General features: G+C 38.3%; 1 protein-coding gene across 1 annotated transcript; it reads right to left on the bottom strand.

Moving 5' to 3' along the window:
• Nucleotides 1-14,221: 14,221 nt before the first annotated feature.
• LOC128735554 (uncharacterized) lies at nt 14,222-20,413 on the bottom strand. The gene is made up of 5 exons (XM_053830036.1): nt 20,305-20,413; nt 14,892-15,025; nt 14,677-14,828; nt 14,499-14,606; nt 14,222-14,381 (listed from the first exon to the last, which is right to left on the bottom strand). The coding sequence occupies exons 1-5, from the start codon at nt 20,411-20,413 to the stop codon at nt 14,222-14,224; spliced, it is 663 nt and encodes a 220-aa protein (XP_053686011.1).

A 20,413-nucleotide genomic window follows, 5' to 3' on the forward strand; every position in this document is an offset into this window, starting at 1 on the left:
ATGCATGAAAATATGTTTTTCCAAAACTTGTCCTATATATGTAGTAACCAGTTTTGATTTTCAGGATTCAATGAAAACAAGAAAGGTTGCTCAAGAAGTCGTTAAAAAGTCATTAAGAAGTCGTAAATTACCAAAAAATAGTCCTCAAAAAATTGTTAAGAACTCGTTAAGAGGTCGTTATTAAGTCACCTAGAAGTCGTCAAGAGATTATCAAATCTTAAAGAAGTCGTAAAAGAATCGTCGAGAAGACATCGTCGAGAATTCAAATCGTGAAGAAATCGTCAAAAAGTCATCAAAATGTAATCTTGTCGTCGTCAAATGTTAGAAAATCGTCAAGAGACCGTTAAGAAGTCGTTACAAAATTGTCAAGAAGTCGTTACAAAAGTCGTTACAAAACCGTCAAGAAGTCGGCAGGAAGGTTGTCAAGAAATTGCGATGGAATTGTTAAGAAGTCGATAATAACTTGTCAAAAAGTTATCAGGAAGAATTTGTTGAGAAGTCGTCGAATAGCTGTCAAAAAGTCACCGAAAAGTCTTCCAGCAGTCATCAAGAAATCTTCCAGAAGTCGTTAAGGAGGCCTTGAGAAATCGAGAAGGACATCATCGAGAAGTGGATAATCAGTGGTATTTGCTTATAAGTCCAGAAAATGGAAGTTGTCCAGAAGTCGTCTAAATGTAGTTACGAAGTCATCGAGAAATCATCAAGAAGTTGTCAAGCAGCTATTAATATTTGGCAGGGCAGTCTTCAGAGAAATTTATCAAGACTGAGGTTTGATATTTTCGCGATGTTTTGAGTAGTTGGTACATATTTTAAAAAGTTTTTCCTGATTTGTAACTGTACTGCGAAAACTAAGCCCTTTTTTGAATTACTCCTGTCAAGTAGTCGTCAAAAGTCGTTCGGCAGTCATCAAAAAGTTGTTGAGAAGTCATAAAGAAATCACCATTAAGTCGTCAGTAAGTCATCAAAAAGGTATCGGAAATTCGTAGAAAAGTCGCTAGGAAGTCGTCAAGAGACCTCAAGAAAGTCGTAAAAAGGTCACCAAACTGCCAAAAAGTCAAAGTCGTTAAAAAATCGCCATGAAGTTCGTCAATAAGTCATGAAGAAGTACTGAATAATTTGCTGAGTCATAAAGTAGTTGCCAAGACGTGGTTTTAAGTCGTTCAGAAGCCGTCAAGAATTTATCAAACAGTCCTCCAGAAGTCACCAAGAAATTACCAAGTGATGAAGTAATGAAACCATTTAGAAGTCGTCAAGGAGTTGTCAAGAAGTTGCCAGGAAATAGACAAAAAAGTTGTCAAGAAGTCCTGAAGAAGCCATGAACATGTCGTTAAGAAGTCGTCTAGAATTCGTCAAGAGTTCATCAATACAAAGTCGTTAAGAAGTAGTCAAGATGTTGTCAAGAAAGCATTAAAAAATCAGAGTCATCAAGAAGTCGTCCATAAGTTGTCAGGAAATCCTCAAGGAGTCGCCAAGAAATCACCAAGAAGTAAATAATCATATAGTTGGTAATAAGTCATATGGAAACTCTAAAGAATTCGCCAATAAGTTCTCAAGAAATCCTCAAGAAGTCGTCTGGTAGTCACGAAAAAGTCGTTGAGAAATCGTTATGAAATCGTCAATTAGTCGCCAGGAAGTCGCCAGTAAGCCATCAAAAAGTGTCAGTATTTCGTAAAAAAGTCGTTAAGGTGAAATTAGTCGTCATCGATTCTGTCAATTTCAAAAGCAGTTTTTTTTGTTTGAAACAAAAATTCTATTCATAAAAATATATTCGCTGTGTTCAGATTAGCAAGAAGAATGCAGTATTTACATTTTTATAAACAGAATCCCGCTTTTGGACCCAAAAACTGCTTCTGAAATTGAGCTCTCCGACGAAAACTTAATGACTGCTAATTTCCCGTTAAACCCCCAGGACGTCGTCAGTAAACCATCAAAAAGTCGTCAGTAATTCGAAGAATAGTCATTAAGGAGTCGTTAAGAGCTCGTTTATGGGTCGTTCAGAAATCATCAAGAAAGTCGTAAAAAGATCACAAGATCATCATCAAGTCATCAAGAAGGCGTCAAAAAGTTCTTCAGTAAGTTAGAAGGAAGTACTCAAGAATTTGTTGAAGCGTCAAGAAGTAATCAAGAAATTGTTGAGAAGTTGTCAAAAAATCGTCCAGGAGTAGCAATGAAGTTATCCAGAAGTCGCAAAGAAATCATCGAGAAATCGTTAAATAGACTTCAAGAATTTTGCCAAGAAGTCAAGAAATATATTTTGTAAGAACAATAAGTGATAGTGTCCAGTATATACATTACATTATTAGTTCAATAATTCTTACGTTGCACGAAGATACGAAAGTGAAAGAAGTCAAGAAACCATGAAAAATATATTAAGAAATCGACAAAGTTACGTCAAGAAGTAATCTACAGAAAATCGTCCAACGGTCATCAAGAGCTCACCAAGAAATCATCAAGATGTCGTCAAGTAGTCGTTAAGAAGTCATATGGTAGTTGAAAAGTCATTAAGAAGTCATTGAGAAATCGTCAAAAAGTGGCCATGAAGGCGTTAGTAAGTCATCAAAAAGTCATCATTAATTTCTAGAATCGTCGATAAGGAGTCGAATGAAAGAGCAGTTGAAACCATTGTCACAAATAAATTTCACTGATAATTTTATTTTGACATACGCATTTTGGCTACGACTTGCAGGCTTCATAAGTGTCTGTTTTCGAAAACTCTAAAATCAAAAGTGAAATTTAATTGTGAAAATAGTTTTGATTTATCTTTCATTCAGCATTCGTATTTTACTAAGACGCTCAAAAATGAACTTTTGTTAAGAAGTCGTCAAGAGGCCGATGATAAGTTGTCAATAGGCCATCAAGAAGTCGTTAAGAAATCGTCAAGAATTTCCTCAGAAAGTCGTGAGGAAGTGCTCGGAAGCTTGTCGAGTTGTCAAGAAGTTATCAAAACGTAGGTATAAATAAAGTCATCCAGAAGTTGTTACGAAATTGTCAAAAAGTATTCTAGAAGTCATCAAGAAGAAGTCGTTAAAACGTCGTCTAGAATTCGTCCTGCAGTCACCAAGAAACCGTCCAGCAGTCAGTCAGAAGTCGTCTAGAAGTTCTCGAGAAGTTGCCAAGAAATTGTAAAGAAACGATCGAGAAATTCTGAAATTCATTAAGAAATCATCTAAAAAATCGTTAAGAAGTCGTCAAGACGTAATAAATCGCTAATAAGCCGTTAAAAGTCGTCGAGAAGTTATCAAGAAAGTCGTAAAAATGTTACAAACAAGTCGTTAAGAAGTTGACAGCAAAGTTTTCAAGAAATCATCAAGAAGTTGTGAATAAGCCATGGAGAAAATGTTAAGAAGTCTACAAGTCGTCAAGAACTCATCTAAAGAACGTAGTTAAAAAGTCGTCAAGACATTGTCAAAAAAGTTTTGAAAAAGTAAATAGAAGTCGTTAAGCAAATGTCAAAAATAAATTGTGGCAAATAAATAAACTAAATCCTATTCTTAAATATGTTTCTATCTAAAGATATTTAACAAAGTATCCAAAAAGTAATCAATTTTATCCGAATTTTCGGTATTTATCAATAATAAGTCGGGTGGAAACTCTAAAGAATTCATCAAGTCGCCACATAAATATCCAGAAATCGTCAAAAAGGTAACCAAGAAGTCATCAAGAGATTATCGCGAGATCGGCAAGTAATCGTTAAATCATCATTCGGAAGTTACTACAATGTTACCAAGAAGTCGTTAAGAAATCGTTTACAAACCGCCATGGAGTCGTGAGCAAACCATCAAAAAATCATCAGTAATTCGTAGAAAAGTCGTTAAGAAATAGTAAAGAGGTCAATAGTACGTCGTTCTGAAGTCATCAAGAAAGTCGTCAAGAGGTCAGAAAATCGTTGAGAAGTTATTAAGAAATCGTCAAGAAATTCCACAGTAACTCGTGAGGAAGTACACAAGAATTTGTCGAGTCGTCAAGAAATCGTCAAGAAAATCGTCAAGACGTCAAAAGTCTTGAAACTAGAGAAACGATAATCTCTGAGTTGCAACAAAATGTTGATCCGAAGAACAAAAATGTAAAATCAAATCAAATACAACTCTAGCTTCATTTTCACAATGCAATGCGCCTCTGCAGGCGGTTTGGTGGAGCTTTCGGTCTCAGATTTCCTATTAGGACGAACAGCCAGTCAAGTATAGTGACGTTTTGCTAGTCAACTTTAATGATGTTTCGTTATTTTATCGTGTGCATGTTTCTGATGTGTTGGATAATTGATTTTATTGAAAATTAATAATGTCAAAAGCTTGTTTACAACCGCAACTCTGCAATTTCTGCCATTGTCCCTATAAATTCTACCACACTTCTCAGTTCCCCTTTCCGTACTTTACTAACACGGGAACTCGCTTTGACTAGCCAAGCTGTAGCCGGATTTTACGGAATACACTTTTCACTCTAGCACATACAAACACACACACATACTTTTCGTCGTCGTTGCTAGTTGTGTTTTCGGTAGAACAGGTGGAATTCCACGGCAGCTTCGGCAGCGGAAAAGGTGGCAGAGAAAATCGCTCTTTTCAAACCATTATTACATTGACTGGCCTGCCAGTACCAGATGAACTCTTTTTCCCGCGCTTGTCGTCGGCATCGTCATCTATTCATAATTTTCACAATGTTGATCGTAATTAAAATTTCCGTTTCTGGTTCGGTTCCTGTGCGAAATATCATCAGATTGAGTAAAACTATTAATTTTCCCGCACGGTGAAAGCAGTGTTGATGTTTTTTTCTGTTAAGAAAATAATTTCGCTGCTTTATGTGTTTTGACAGCAAATTGGTGGCCTGCAAACATGTGAATCCTTTACCGACGGGTTATGTTTCGCTGTTTGATATGTTCCTTGTTAAAATATCAACCGAATGGACAGTTATCTGAAATATTTCTGGTAACCTGCTGCCACCCATTGCATTGCAGTTGGTGGGGTTATCACTACAACAGGTACGGTAGTGGTTAGGAAAACAGATTACAAACGCTGCTGGCAGCAGCCGCTTGTCTAAATTCTACCCATTACCCACCTAATCAGCATGCCACCGAAAATGTTGATTTTCATTAAAACTTTGGTCGGTTGGCGAGTGAAAAACTTTTACAGCGTTAGCGAAGCATGAAATATTATTGTATAATTAATTTGCCGGCTAAGTTTTGTTTGTACTTCCTATGGAGAGGAAACCTTTCATGTCCCTGGTCGCTCGTCATAGGAAAGCTGGCAATTTTGTGCGGTAAATAGTTTTGGATCATGTTGCTTGGCTAAGCTAGCCAGCAATTTTACGTTTATAACGTCAAGTTTCCAATGCGAACAATTGCGCATCGCAACGGCAGAGAACATCCAGGAGTAGGGATCCGGTGCATGCGAAGTGCTTCTGCACGTGGAAAGTCGGCGTTACAGCAAACGAAACAACGTTATTCTTTGTGGCAGCTAATTACTAACGGTATTTGGTCGAGCACCCAAAACTAATTTTGCTTCCTAATGAAATGTGTCAGGTTGTTTTCCTATCATTATGAACTGGTATGTTTTGAAAAATCATTGGATAACTTTGAGCGCATCCCGCAGATGAGTTCACAACAGTTTTTCTCTAATTGAAATTCGATGCAAAAGTTGAAAATGCGCATTTAGATAATCAAAATCATTGAAATGTAATTTCACAAAACAAATTGAAATGATAAGTGATTTATAAAATATCTTACTTGAAGTCATAACATTGATATGTAATATATCAAGCAGACAGCTTGCCTTGTTACGGTATCCAGGGTTGGCTTGGCACACTTTTTTCGGCTTCGTTTTGCTCTTTTGACGCCATAAATAGAAAATATAAAACTTTACTTTCTTCTGCAATACTGTAGATAATAATCAACTCTACAATTACCCTGTACACCACTTTTTTCGTATTCTGTTGCGATTTGGGTTTGTAGTCAGAAGTAGACAATTTAAATTTCAGCTAGACCTTTACTTATGATTATAAAATATTGGATATCTTTGTTGATAGAAAAACAGATTTTGATTGTTTGCGTTCCTTAAATTGAAACTTTGATTTCGTTTTAAAAATATATCGAATCCTGTACAGAAAAAAATTGTACATCCTTCAAATGGCACAATTATCGATGTAAAATTCAAGCGTAGTAATCATTAGCGGGAACCGTTTTGTCACTGGGATGGTTATCGCACATCACTGCCGCCGCTGCTGGATAGGTCCAAACGCGAAACCGAAAAATGTTGGTCGAGTTCCAGACAATCGGTTAATTTCATAAATGGAAAATTCAGTTCATCGTCCTCGGTTAAATTGTTAGAACTAGTGAAACTAGCGCCAGCAGAAGAGGAATGCCTGTGTACAAATACAAATAGTTATAATCTTTATACAGGTCAATAATTTGAATTTTGAATTTTGGTACAACTTACGTAAAGATTCGTTTGAATAGTTTAAATAATATGCCTTTGCTGGGACTCATAGATCCTAGTAATTCACAAAATGTTCCCAAAATATACTCCCGTCCTTTAAAAAATCGCCTGAAAAGTAATGTCAATTTGTCATTTTTTGTCCAAAAACCAAACCTTGGTCAAAACACAAACGACTGAATTATTTCGCTGATAGTACTGTGTAAACTCCGTTTAGTTATTCTTAGTCCCGGTGGATTGTTGAATTCTACATTCCAACGGAATCCGTACGCTTGAGCCCAAATATTCGTACTATCTATTGCTCGATCCTTGACGTTGGCACGAACCTGTGCGATAAATAAGCATGTACAGTAATAGCTTTCGAAAACCAAACACGATTCACTAACAAATCCTCTGGATATATCGCGAAAAATTAAATAACGTTTTTGACGTGTCAAAATCTTCGTAGAATTACTGTATTCGTTGCCATCTTGTTCAGACAAACCGTAAACAATTGATAATTGGAACGTAACAACAGCCACGACCAAACAACAATCTGTCAGTTTCATTTTCTGTTAGTCCCACTGTATGCCACAAATTCTCACTATAATATGCGCGTCTAGCATGTACTACCGCAGAAGGTGGTTTAACTGTAACGGAAACTACGCGTCGCCGGTGTTTACAAACCCTATTAACATTAAACTGTTGATGCCACTTTCTCTCTCGATTCTTCAATCGGCGGAAAATTTGTTCTTCATAGCACTTAGGGTAGGTTAAGCAGTTTTGGACGCTTTCAATATTCGTATTTTATAGTTTAAACTATTTTGAATTGATAACTTCTAGTGTTTTCATAGTGAGATTTTGCTGGTGGCGATTTTTTTTCGTGACAAAACATTGAAATAGCAAATAATTATAAAAGAGGCCAACCAGTCGCAGACTGAAAGCCTCTGGAATAAAGAATCAAATCAAATCAAATCAAATCAAAAATAACTGTAAAAACAACAACGCTGTAATATGTTAATTGGGTGGATACAAAATCCCTATATGCTGCGAAAAGAAAAGTCAGGCTAATAATTGTCCAAAATATAAAGCCCACAATAGGGAAAGGTTCCACTTTCGATAAACGCATCATAATCTCTTCGTGCATAGTCAATTTGGATATGTTGATGAATCCGTGCCTTTTAAAAATCGGCACCACTTTGCCATCTAAAAACACGTGACTTCCTTATAGAGCTATTTGGCATGTTTTTCACTTTAATGTTTAAAATTTGCTGATTAATGTTTAAAATTTGCAATTGGTTTCTTTGATTGTTAGCTGATTTATACTGTTGTATTAAAAGTTATATAAAATATAGTTCCAGGAAAAGCTCCTTGTTTTTTAGTAAATTGGCCGGGATGGTTTGTTTGAGTTTCAATTAAGTTAGGGGGATCATATTGGTAATTTTTTATTTCGATCTTATGGACCTGTTACGACTAACACGGTCTTTTATTTAATCATTTATTTATTTATTTATTTATTTAAATCTGTAATTTATTAAATCCTTTTAGTTACTAATATTGTATGATAGGTAAGTATAAATCCGTTACATTTTCGGTGCACTTTGGATTATTTTCCTGGTTCTACGTCTGCGATCAACGGATTCACCGAGGATTTTCTATAGGTGAGTATAGTATAAGTATTGTTTAAGTTTAGGTTACAAACTCAATGCTGCTTTATGCAGTTTTACAATCAGAAATTATACAGAAAATACAGAAATTTTCTGCTCACTAGCTATTTACAGCTCGTTTTAACTGACAATCTCGCAAATTAATAAGATTACTACTTAAATAAATTTAATTATATATTCGAACGATTTCACTTACAGACGACGATCAATATTGCTGACTAATGCACTACTTTTTGTTTTTGTGCGATTAATTCCTAGGGTAAAGAACTAGCTTTAAGCAGTCTAAGCGGGTCACTGATTGTTTTACCTTATTACAAGCGATGGGTTGACTAAGTGGGGGATATCAGCATACCAATCTTCTTGCTATCTTTAGTTTTTCAAGCTGTTATTATTGGAAGACACTATTGATGAGCTAAACTTTTGATTTTTCGCTTTAAAAGTTGGAGCGGCGGAACTAATTTTGAACACACCGAACCCATTTTCACCCGCAAGGTGCTATTGTAAGCAATCCTGAAATCTGAATTTTTTTACGTCCCGTTAAAAAATCCTTCGAACTTTTCCCCCTATTCAGTAAGTTCGCGTTGCTATCCGCGACCTACTAATCGGCATCTGATGCGTAATCGGCATAGCGTATCGTCATAGATGCGTAAAATGCCATCTGTCTAAATTGTTTATCGGGGCATACACTCACCGTACCGTTCGGCAAACGGTATTCGTCGTCTCTTTTATTCTCTGGTGTTCTTATGGGAAACTGCGAGTTTGACGTCTCACTCGCTGTTCATAAGGATAATGGGAGAACAAAAGAGGTAAACATATAGCAGTACAAACGATCCGAGTACAAACGATCAGAACAGTGTTGAAACACATCGTTGCTTTATTAAATCACTGAGAAAATCTTCGAAAATTATTGAAAAAGCTGTCTTTTGTGTTGTTTTTAATAAAGAAAAATTAGTTATGAACATACATTTCTCTTGAAAGTATTGAACCACGTTTTCACCATAGGAGGTTTCAGGTAATTTCAAACTTAAAATTCTTATTTCCAGAACCGAAACAGTGTCTTGGCAACACGATAGTTCATCAGTTGTGCTGCAGCTGCTGCTAGTGGTGAACAGGTTCCGTCAATTCAGAATTTGTTTTCAGTTTTGTTAGAAAATAATAAAACTTTTGGCTAGTGACAAAGCCTTAGATAATAGAAAAAAAGAGACTGAATAATATGGTATGTGACAATTGAGTGCTTGACTTTCAGAGTGGTTGTAATCAGTACTGAAAATTTGATGAATTCGTTAGTAGCGAGGTAGCGATTGCTGAAAAGCAGCTGAAAAATGTACGTTTTTGGACAACAATTTTTAATTCATCATATTTCTTGTCGGAAACCCAGTAAATTGTGTTTGTGTGAATCAAATGTATGGTTAAGTGATTTGTAAAGATGATCCTATCAAAAGATTTTGAAAATATGAATAAAAAAGTGCATTTTCGGATCATTTATGTTCAACTGATTAAAATAGGTAACACTGCTTAACTCGTTCCTTACCCTACTTGTCAATCCGTCAGTGTATTTGATCGTGATAAAAGGTAAGTTGTTTAATTCTTCGCCGAGACGAGGGGCTATCCCGAGCAGGAGCGAAGAGCTAAATAATATAAAAACAATATCAAACTGTGGTATAATGTTATATTTTGGTATTGAATAGATATGGAGATACATTGATATCACATTTTGTTATTGAGTAGATATTTTAAACAGTGGTTGCAAGATGAGTTTAATAACTGATTTTGTTATCATATCTTATTTTGACCTTAAAATGACATTCGATATATTTCATAAAATTTTTTTTTATTGATTAAAGAGATTTTAGGTTATAAATATTTTATAAAATGATTTTTTAATATCTCATATGCTACTACATTTATTATTCATTACTTACAAATAAACCAGCTGGCTTGCAAGTCAACGATTATAAGTTTGCAAGCTCTTGCACGACCAAAAGCTGATCGCCTAAGTCATGTTAGTGTGCACTCACAAATAAATATTAGAGTAAATCAATACAGGGACTATCCACTACAGAAGCATTGAGGCTTTTAAAAGGCATTTCATTTTTGAATCAAAACAGAGAATCACATTATAAATAAAGGCAACTCCAAACATGGAGTGCATTTTGACAGTGTCTTGATGCCTCTGTAGTCTTATAGTCTCCGTATTAATCAATCTCAGACAGTAGTATACCAATGCAATATTACAGATCGTTACACTCGTCATCGTCATGATCAACATCTTTACAAATTATAGCATGTGTGTTAATTTTTCGCAGCCATTCATTGACCTAGTAAGTGCTATTCGAAGATGAGCTTTATCTGGGTTTTCAGCGGTGCCGTTTTCAGTGGTGTTTTTCGTTCTACTCGATAGTCATGTCATGCATTGTAAGCATTCATACCACGAGAATACATTCAGACAGAACAAAGTCGCACAGTACTAGAGTTAAAGAAAAATAACGATCCACAGACACAGTATTATCGATTTTAAGTCAGCGAACGATACAGTCGAAAACAGCTGTGGGAGATCTTACACGAGAACTAGGAGATCTTCTCAAATCATATAACGAGTTACGTACCCAATTCTGAAACACACTCGAGTCGCTTTGAGTCACGCAGGAAATTGATCTAAAGCGATGAACGCCCATAGTGATGGGATGGAATGAAAAGCATTCGACTTAATCTCGGAAACATCAGGACGCTTTTAGGCGTAGGGGAACTCTAGATAAGCTAGTCATTCTTATTAAGGTTTGGTACGAGGCGTGTGCAAGGTGTTTCATAATGATGTTTTGTACGATCCTATAAGTGTTCTGGTTTGACAGCGCTTATTGTTACCGCTGCAATTTGTCATAATTTTCGGGAAGATACTAGTTGGGTGGGACTATTAATAATAGACCAATCCGAGAATTACCCTGGAATCCTATAATGATGGAGAAATGGATGAAGCCCAGCCGATGACATTGCCTTGCTTACCCAACGCCGAATTGATATGCAGAGCTAGCTAGACGAACGTGATTCCTGTTCCAGCTCATCGTCTGCTTAAATACTCAATTCTAAGAATAGTTCATCTCCCACCGGGATTCATTTTAGTTGTCATCATGGAAACCCCGGAGCCCCCCACCACAGTTTGACATTTCTTTGTTTTGAGCTTCTTCCTTTTATGTATTTGGTCTTCGACGCATTTACTTTTAGCCCAATCTTCCTAGACTCCGCTTTCAATTTGACGTAGATTGCCTTCGCCGTTGAAAAGTTCCTGGCAATAATATCAAAGTCATCTGCAAACCTTGGTGAAAATCGTGCCTCTCGTTTCGATGCCTAAACACCAAAGAAATTTGCGCATTAATGTTGTGTGCTACAACCCTTTATTTGCAGGATAACCCGTCATCTTGCCTCAACCCTCGTCGCGTCTCGAAGGGACTCGAGATTGCCCCGAGATGCGCAAAAAACACTTGATCCAAAGATGCTCTGAAAACCATGTTCGTGTATTATCTGCCATAGCTAGTCTCGATCGACTGTATTGCATGCTGCTTTGAAATCAATAAAGATATGAAAGACGTGCGTGGGCAGGTTGCACTTCCGATATTTCTGCAAGATCATTCGGACGGTAAAAATTAGTCCTCAGTTATACGAGTCCTCATGAAGCTCGCCTGGTCATTCTCTACAAAACCCTGTGCTATCGGTTACAGGCGGCGTTTACCAGCGTTATGCCGCGATAGTTGCAGCATTAAGCCGATTACCCTTTTTGTAGATGGGACAAACCATTCCTTCCATCCATTCCTCCGGAGGTATCTCCTCCTTCCAAATCTTCAAAATTACCTAATGTTCCGTAATGTATAACTGTTGCCAGCTTCCCAGTTGCCATGTTTATAAAGCTTAGCCGGTAGCAACCCTTTAGCAACCCATTTTTTCGTTTGACTTCTTGGAGATCAGGTACTGGGACATTATTATCTTCCACGGGTATTCTTTGGGTAACTTCGTTTCCGCCCCCTTGTGCAACTTCCCCATTGAGGTGTTCATCAAAAATCACGCTCGTTTGTGATTTGATTCCCTCCCTCATCCCTACACATGTCGATGTGTAGCCCTTACGAGCTTGGTTCACCTTCTCGTAAAACCTGCGCGTGTCATTAGCTCAGAATAGTTGTTCTAATTTTTCACGATTTCTGACCTTATTTTGGCGCTTTTTACTCCTCAAGATCGTGGTCGAGTGATTCCTTGGTCATCGGTATTTAGTTAAGTTTTCTAAAGGGTTGTCCACGATAAAATTGTAATACACTCAAATTGCTCTAACTATTGAACCGTTGGGTAAAATTAATTGAAATTTTGCATGTAGAAAGTTCAAAGTGCATTGTTTCTACTGTGTGAGTGTTCTCACTTTTCATTAGGTCCGCTAAGATCTGAGAAATGGTGTCGAAAGAACAGGTCGCGAAAAAATTCTCCACAAGTACATCGAAAATAAGAATGTATCACATCGTGCCATCAGTAAAGAGTTGGGAATCCAGAATTCCACGGTTTTTCAAGCGATAAAACGGTTTGAAGAACGTCTAACTGTAGATCGTAAGCCAAGATGCGGAGAAAAAATCGACCGTATACCGTTAAGGATCATGCCAGCGTAGTTGGGGCCTTCGACGGGAAACCGAGCTCGTCCGTTCGAAAAGTGGCAAAAAACACTGACTCTGAGCGAAAGTTTAGTGCGGAAGGCCAAAACTCGAGCTGTATTACGTATGTAGAAGAAGGCCCTAACAAAACATGGTCGCGAAAAGTCGGGCCCGGAAATTATACGTTCAAGAGCTGACGAAACCACAATGCAATGCTGCTTATGGTTCAGTTGACCTAACAGATGCTTTTTGTAACTCTCTTACTAACTATCGGGATATGATCATACTATTCCACTGAACTGTCTACCCAAAAAGTCGGTTGTGTGGAGAGTTTTCCCTATGAACCGATCTCGAGGTGTCGAACCGAATTAAACAGTAGGTCGCGAGTGCTTAATTGAACATCAAAGCGAACGAAGCTTTTGACGGAGGACTGCGCCTTTGTTTACTATCTGGGACTGGGTAGCACTTTGTGAAAACGAAAATAGAAGTGTAACGTTGGAATGAAAGATTTCAAATGCTAATAACTACTAAATTACTGAACGAAACTGAACAATTTATATGTCGTCGGAAAGATAAAATGACCCGCAATTTTATGAAGGGGGCGAGAGAGCAATTTTATGGATGGCGTAAGAGGGGGCTCCTATACAAATGAAACACAAATTTCCTCAAAACTCGAGAACTAATTAAGCAAATGGAACCAAATTTGGCATATGGGGGTTGTAGAAGGTAGGATTTTTTTCTATGGTGTACTGAGACCCCTTCCCCTTCTATGATTCTATGATGGTATGATTTGTGCATAGCTCAAACAACACATCCCAAATCTCCTCCATAAGCACAACAACCTGGGTGGGACTTGGAAACATAAAAAGCACACTCTACGGCTACCAGACCAGGGCAGGGGTCGGAGCTTTGGCAACCCCCTTTTGGGTTGCTAAGCCTTTCCGAGGCAAGAGCTTATGAAACTAATCCACCCAACTTTGTATAGAGCAGCTACGTCGATCATTTCATCAGCTTTCCCTCGTTGTTCTTTGAATGAATCTGCTCATACTTGTCCGATCGTAGAGCTTTCGTTAAAGTGAGCTCCGTGAGTTCCAGAATATTCTATATGTCGTGTACCTCAAGGCAGTGTACTGTCCTCTCAACTTTCTATTCTATAACAACGGCTTGTTAGATCTGCTTCTAGCATCGAAACTTTCTTTTGACGATAAACTCAAAAAATGTCGTTTGATTGCCAACCTCAAAGCCATCTAAGTCCATACAAATGCTAACATGCCGTATCTAGAGGTCACTCGTTACCTGGAGACAAATAGATTCAACGCTATTATTTAAAAAAATATTTTCGTTATTTGAGTAACAAAAACCAAGATGTGAGTTTTATTGTTTTTGTTGATTGTTGTTTTAAATTCACCAAAGAGTAATAATTTCAAACTTAAATAGTACAAAATTTCATTACAATCATTATCCGTAAATAATCTTCCATAATCGGCATCATCGTGGACCAAATTCGTATTGTTACTTGTGTCAGTTTTTATCGCACTTCGCTACCATCCGGCAGCGCCAGATGTGATATCGGGCAATGTTGGTCGAGTTCCACACAATCGGTTGATTTCAGAAACGGAAAATATAGCTCATCGCCCTCGGGTAAACTGTTAGAATCAGTGGAACTTTCATCAATTGGTGAAGAGTGGCTGTGTGCACATAAAAAACGTTATATTATACTGAATTCGGTTAACAAAAAAACAAACTCGATTCACATACGGTAGTGATTTGAATTGAACATGCAAGATATTTCACTAACTACTTACGCGAAGATTTTTTTAAACAGTTTGAACAATATGCCACTTTTGGGCGTCATGGATTTTGAAATTTCACAAAACGCTCTCAAAATGCACGCCCGTCCATCAAAGTCATGACTGGAACAAAATATTTGTGGTGAATTATTTTCTTAATAATAAAATAAAATAAAATTGGTGAAACACGAACGATTGAATCATTTCGTCAATACTATTATGTAGATCCCGTTTAGTGATCCTTAGTCCAGGTGGGTTGTTGAATTCTACATTCCAACGATATCCGACGCCTTGGGCCCAGATATTTGTGCTGTCTATCGCTCGATCCTTGACGTTGCAACGTGCCTGTGCAATGCAAGAGAAATGTTTATACTAGCAACTCCTGAAGTCCACCTTTGATGCACTAACAAATCCTCTGGATATGTCCCGAAAAATTAAATATCGTTTGCGTCGTGTTAGAACTTTTGTGGAATTGCTGTATTCGTTATCGGACAATCGTTCGGACAATCCGTGAACCAATGACACTTCAAACACGACAAGAGCTACCACCAAAAAACAATGTACAACTTTCATGTTCACCTAATCCTACCGTATGCCACCAATTCTCTCGACAATATGTGCGCCCAGCATGTACTACAGCAGAAGTCGGTTAACTGAAACAGTAGCTATATGTCAACAATGTTTGTCGATTCTATTAGCAATATTAGCATTCAACTGTAGATGCCACTTTCTCCCTTGATTCGCTGCTTCGCGGTAAAATTATTATTGAAAGCATTTATTTCTTGGCGACTTATCGTGAGAGCTTAATTGGGGCAGGTTTCTAATGACTCGCTAATTGAACTAAATGATATGAAATTTCGTAGAAAAGTGTAGAAATTCCGTTGCGTTATTTATTGTTGCTTAAAATACGAACAACATCTGTCGTAAATAAACTGCCCTTCGCTAGATTACCCTCCTGCTGATCGTGAAATAGTAAACAAATCGCTAGAAATATTAAAGCTAGTCGATAATTTTCTAAAAATGACTTGTAGATAATTAATATCGTTCGGTTGATTGTTGATTTTGCTAGAAATAAATCATCGTTTTATTTATGATAGTTTTTGCTTTATTATGCCTCCCAGTTGGTTTCGACGTGCGACGCTGGTCTAGCTAGCCAATCGTTGCATGTTTGAATCTTGACTAGTAAAGGCTGTAAAAGTCAATAGAATTGTACCACTAGCCCCTCAGTTGTCCTGTACTCTAACGGTGGACTACGAAGTCTGTTGAATAAAAACAGAAGGGTAAGTTCCAGAAGCGCAATGTAACACCAAGGCTTTGCTTTCCTTTATACCAGAATTTTCTAAGAAAACTCAAGCTATAAAAAGTGGTAATTAAATTTTTCCAAAAATTTACTGAAACCATAACCTACAACTACCAATGGCCTCGAGACACGCTGTTGTAGTGTCCAACCTTCGAGCTGGTCACCGATAGGTGATTTATTAGTTTCCTAGAGTTACCGAAACCTAGTTTCCAGCTAAAACGAACGGCAGCGAGTAAGGACAGCATGCACCCCGACTATAGAGTTAGTCCCGGGTATGCAATAGAAACATGGTTACTATTTAACTATAAACATTTTCGCTGCCATGATCGTCTTTGTCGAGCATCTCTGTAACCGATCATTTTCAAATCGATCGGCACAATAGAAAGTTTGTTCAGTTTAGCGTCTTTAGTTCGTAAGTTTGTAAATATTTTGTTTTGCGTATAATCGGCTCTTACACATTGTCGTTAGTTTACTAAAATTTTTGTCGTTAATACTCTGTCATTTGTTCACTTTGTCACTTGTCACCCATGATAATACTTTGTTTAACATAGGTTTATGTCATACTAACACTACTAACATAACATAAAAGAAAACCCTATAATAAGGCAACGATAATTTTCGAGAAAAGAGAAAAATTGTATTGTAACTGTTTGTAAGATCGTGGAATCACCGCCGATTGACAACCTAGACTAAAAGAGGCCTTGCGAGCCCACCCCGAAACGTGAAGACCAGACGTTGGGGTCTCGGACGTATTTCATAAGAAGTCGTTGTTCTAAGGGAGCCGTCACGACTTATAAACAGTTGCAAATAAAATATAGCTTGATGTACCGGAAAAACCGCAACGACAAAAGCCGGCAAACTAGTCCACACTAAAATTGTCAAACGTTAACCAAATCCGTTGATCCTGCACAGCCCTGGGACTTCTCAACCGGTTAGGCTAAGGGAAATTTTGATAGCGAACAGTGGGTTCCGGTTAGAGAGAAGGGAGAGAGGAAATAGCCGTCGACAGGGAGATAGACGATGGAGGAAGGTCGAATGTGGAAAGGCCTAAAAGGGGAAGTCAGGCGATCTCGAACCGTATGGTAGAGTACACGGAATCTTGTACCGCCAAACAGCGTGACCAGTCTGACGTCGTAATTTGCCTTCTGGCTAAAGTGAAAACCTACAATGCGTCAAGGCGTGGAAACAGTAGTGCGTGGCGAAATCTACCTGATTCTACCACGGGTGTTACCAGGAACGTTTTAAGGCCGTGCTACCCACACTGGACAGCAGAGAACAGGGCAACGTTATCTTTTCCGTAAGGCGGAACGTCAGGCCTCACTACCTGTTCTGGGCGTTTTTCCTGCAAATCGGTGGAAACGTTTCATGTATTTATTCGCCTGGACATGTCATCGTGTCAAACCTCAGCTATTTGACTGTGAAGCGGTCGAGGTATGTACATTCCAAATAACAATTTGGGTTTTATTACACTCTTATGATGGCATTTAAGACCAAAATTGGTCTTGAAGACCACTATAAGAGTACAATAAAACTCACATTGTTGCTTGGGATCCTCTCTCTCTCGTCGTCCTGCATGTAAGATGGGCCCCAACGCGTCGTGTTCGTGATCGGTACCGCAACGTGGTAGTGAACCCTACATCAGGAGGAATAAATGGTTAAAATGATTTTTTTTTAAGTTTCAAAGAGCCGATCCCTTTTTCACTACTGAACTCTCTTTCGTTGTCCGCTTCAGTTGGTTCGTGATGGTAAGTAATCGAAAGTGCTGAGTCCCCCGACCACGCTACCCTGAGAGCGTGCAGTGAGCCAGCAGGACAGTGTAAGCTTTCTCATACTTACACCTCTCACTTTCTACTTAACGTTATAACGTTAACATCTGACGACTTTCCACTGCCGGATAACAGCAGAACCACAACGGCAAGTAATGAGTTTGATTGCCGGATTTTGATAATATCGTCTAGCGCAAATGTATTCCAATCCAACAGAAACTCATTTACCTGTTTTCTTTTTAAACCAAAAATACACCAAAGAATTAAGCAAAATTCTATAAATAAACCAGTTGGAAATTTACCGAGAAAGCTATCAATCCCAAGTCGGTAATTGCTCGTGTCGAAAGTACAGAATCAATCTTTAATCGGTCAACTACCCGGTCGCTTGGTCGGCCGTAGAGATTTGCCATGCTATAGGCTAGAACTCACAGCTCATTCAAAAACGATTTCTGATCATCATCAGTGAAGTGGCGTTTATATTTTTTTTCATCTTGACCGTTCAAAGCTATATGTTCGAAACATACACCCACCTCGTGTGTCGTTTGATATCTTAATTTGTTTCTGTCAGTACCAGCGGTTGCTCTCGAATCGGAATTCGGTGTACAACTTCGACATCAAATTCTCGGACGACGGATCAAAAGCCTGGATTGGATCACGCTGGCTGGCTAGAGCAAGTGCCGAACGTGCAACGTGCCCCGCATGTAGGGTGATGAGATTGATTCTTTCGTGATTGTTTTCGGTTATTTTTTTTCTTGCTGCGACCTCGAAAACACATGTTCAGTTGTTTGATTCCAGCGAATCGAACCGAGGCTCTGGGTATAGGTTAGAGTCTGAGCATTGGAAGTCGCTCTAACCAAAATTTTCCCGTTCCGATATGATGGCTAATCAAATTTTCTTACTTTTTTCAAGTCCAAAGCAATACGCGGCGGACGACCGCGTCAGATGATATTTGTACTGGCAAACAACATCGAATGCAGACGCAGTTCGCCGCCGGCATCGGCAATGAGAGCTCACCCCCCGACAAAAGGAGCTCAAACTTAGCTATGGAAATTGCACAACACATATTTGATGTTCGCTGCAATTGAATATAGCCAGGAGCAGAATCTGAGAACAGAGAATGGAGCTGGCGCTGTCGTCGATTCGATGTTATTAATGGTATCTAGCAAGCTACTTTTGTTCTGTGTCGCTTCAGAGTGAATTTAAATCCTTTTCAATGGACCGTTTTTCATAATTTTCCCTCTAAACTGTGTTGGGATTATACGCGTGAGACCACATAACATCATTATAAAGCTATCTGATATAATGCGAAATTTTCCTAATAAAATTCTGAAACTAGGACAAAATTTATAAGTAGAACATAATTAAGTCATAAAGCTCTTAAATCAAAATACACGAGATCACTTGAAATACGAAACGAAATTATTAGTAATTATACCAAAACTGTTTGAAATTAATAAAATGGGAGATTTATGCTCAAGGATAAACTATTTCATCATAGATTTTATGAAATTGGTTGTCTTTACAATCGGTTCAAAGTTCCCACATCACCAGTTCTGAATAAATAGATAAATTTGAAACAGCTAGATGTGTTCTACTCAGCAAACGGAATACCCTCCCGCTTTAAATTCGTCTCAACCATAACTGTCGTCAATTTATTGTTATTTTTAGCTTTTGGACCCGATGGTCTTTGTTCTGAACAATCGCAAAAATTTGGTAAAACGTGGATTCGTCATATCTGTTATGCACCTTGGCCGCAAACCGAAGGTCTGCTGTGTGTACCTAGCCCGATACGTAGCCTATACGCTTCGTGCAATCCCATCATGAATGTCATTGATGACGTAAATGCCTCGTCAGTCCAGGCAATTGACCAGCAAGTAAAAGGTAGGAACTTTCATTACCATATTTATTAGGCACCAGATAAGATTATCAGTGTAGCAAAGTAGGATTGGCTCAACAGGTCAATCAATTGGCAGCGTGGAAAAACCAATTAACCACTGAAACAAATCGAACGTACACTTGAAGAGAGCTTCATGCTGCTTTTGGCTTTTTTGCGTATTTATTTTTGCAGAAATTATAATGTCATGTCAAGTAAATCATGATCATGACATTCATGACCACACATACAAAGAAAGGAGACAGAACAATGAAACCCTACTGAACTCACGTGAGGTTCTATGAGTAAAATTGTTATTTTGAGAGTCAAAGAATTTTTTGGATCTGACAAAAAGAGATATCAATGCAATGTCCTGATTCGTTAATTACTTACTTACTTAGGTGTCTTGTCGTCCTGAGACAAAGCCTCTTGGACAAAGTTTCCCCAATTTTCTCTGTTGTGGGCTACCACTCTTCAATTCCTCAGACACCGAGTACTCTCCGCTAGATCTCACTTCACCTAACCATATAGCCATTTGACCATCTACGTCTTGTTCCTACCGGATTTAAGGCAAACACCATCTTTGTGGGGTAGTTGTCCGGCATTCTTGCAACATGCTCTGCCCATCGTAACCATCCAGCTTTAGCCAGCTTTTAGATACTGGATTCGCCATAGAGCTGTGTTCATGGTTCATCCTCCGCCTCCATACTCCGTCCTCCTGTACGTCGCCGAAAATCGTTCTTAGCACTCGTCTTTCGAAATCTCCGAGCACTCATATGTCCTCTTCGAGCATTGTCCATGTTTCATGCCCGTAAAGTACAACCGGTCTAATGAGCTCGACCCCAATTGGGCTTGTAAGCCCATAGTAATCACGACTTCTACCTCCGATAATACGCCTCTGAATCTCACGGCTGGTATCATTGTACACCGTTATCAGTGAGTCAAAGTAGACAAATTCGTCAACTATTTCAAACTGATCGCTGTCGATCAT

Source organism: Sabethes cyaneus, chromosome 2, assembly GCF_943734655.1.
Source record: "Sabethes cyaneus chromosome 2, idSabCyanKW18_F2, whole genome shotgun sequence".
In the NCBI taxonomy this organism is placed as follows: Eukaryota; Metazoa; Arthropoda; class Insecta; order Diptera; family Culicidae; genus Sabethes; species Sabethes cyaneus.

What these genes read in the sequence shown, in the direction of transcription:
- LOC128735554 (XM_053830036.1), bottom strand. Translation starts at nt 20,413, where the DNA reads ATGATCGACAGCGATCAGTTTGAAATAGTTGACGAATTTGTCTACTTT. An exon ending in TCAGAGGCGTATTATCGGAG is followed by an intron (nt 15,026 to 20,304) that starts GTAGAAGTCGTG and finishes TTTTGGTGGTAG; the next exon opens with CTCTTGTCGTGTTTGAAGTG. An exon ending in GGGACATATCCAGAGGATTT is followed by an intron (nt 14,829 to 14,891) that starts GTTAGTGCATCA and finishes TGCATTGCACAG; the next exon opens with GCACGTTGCAACGTCAAGGA.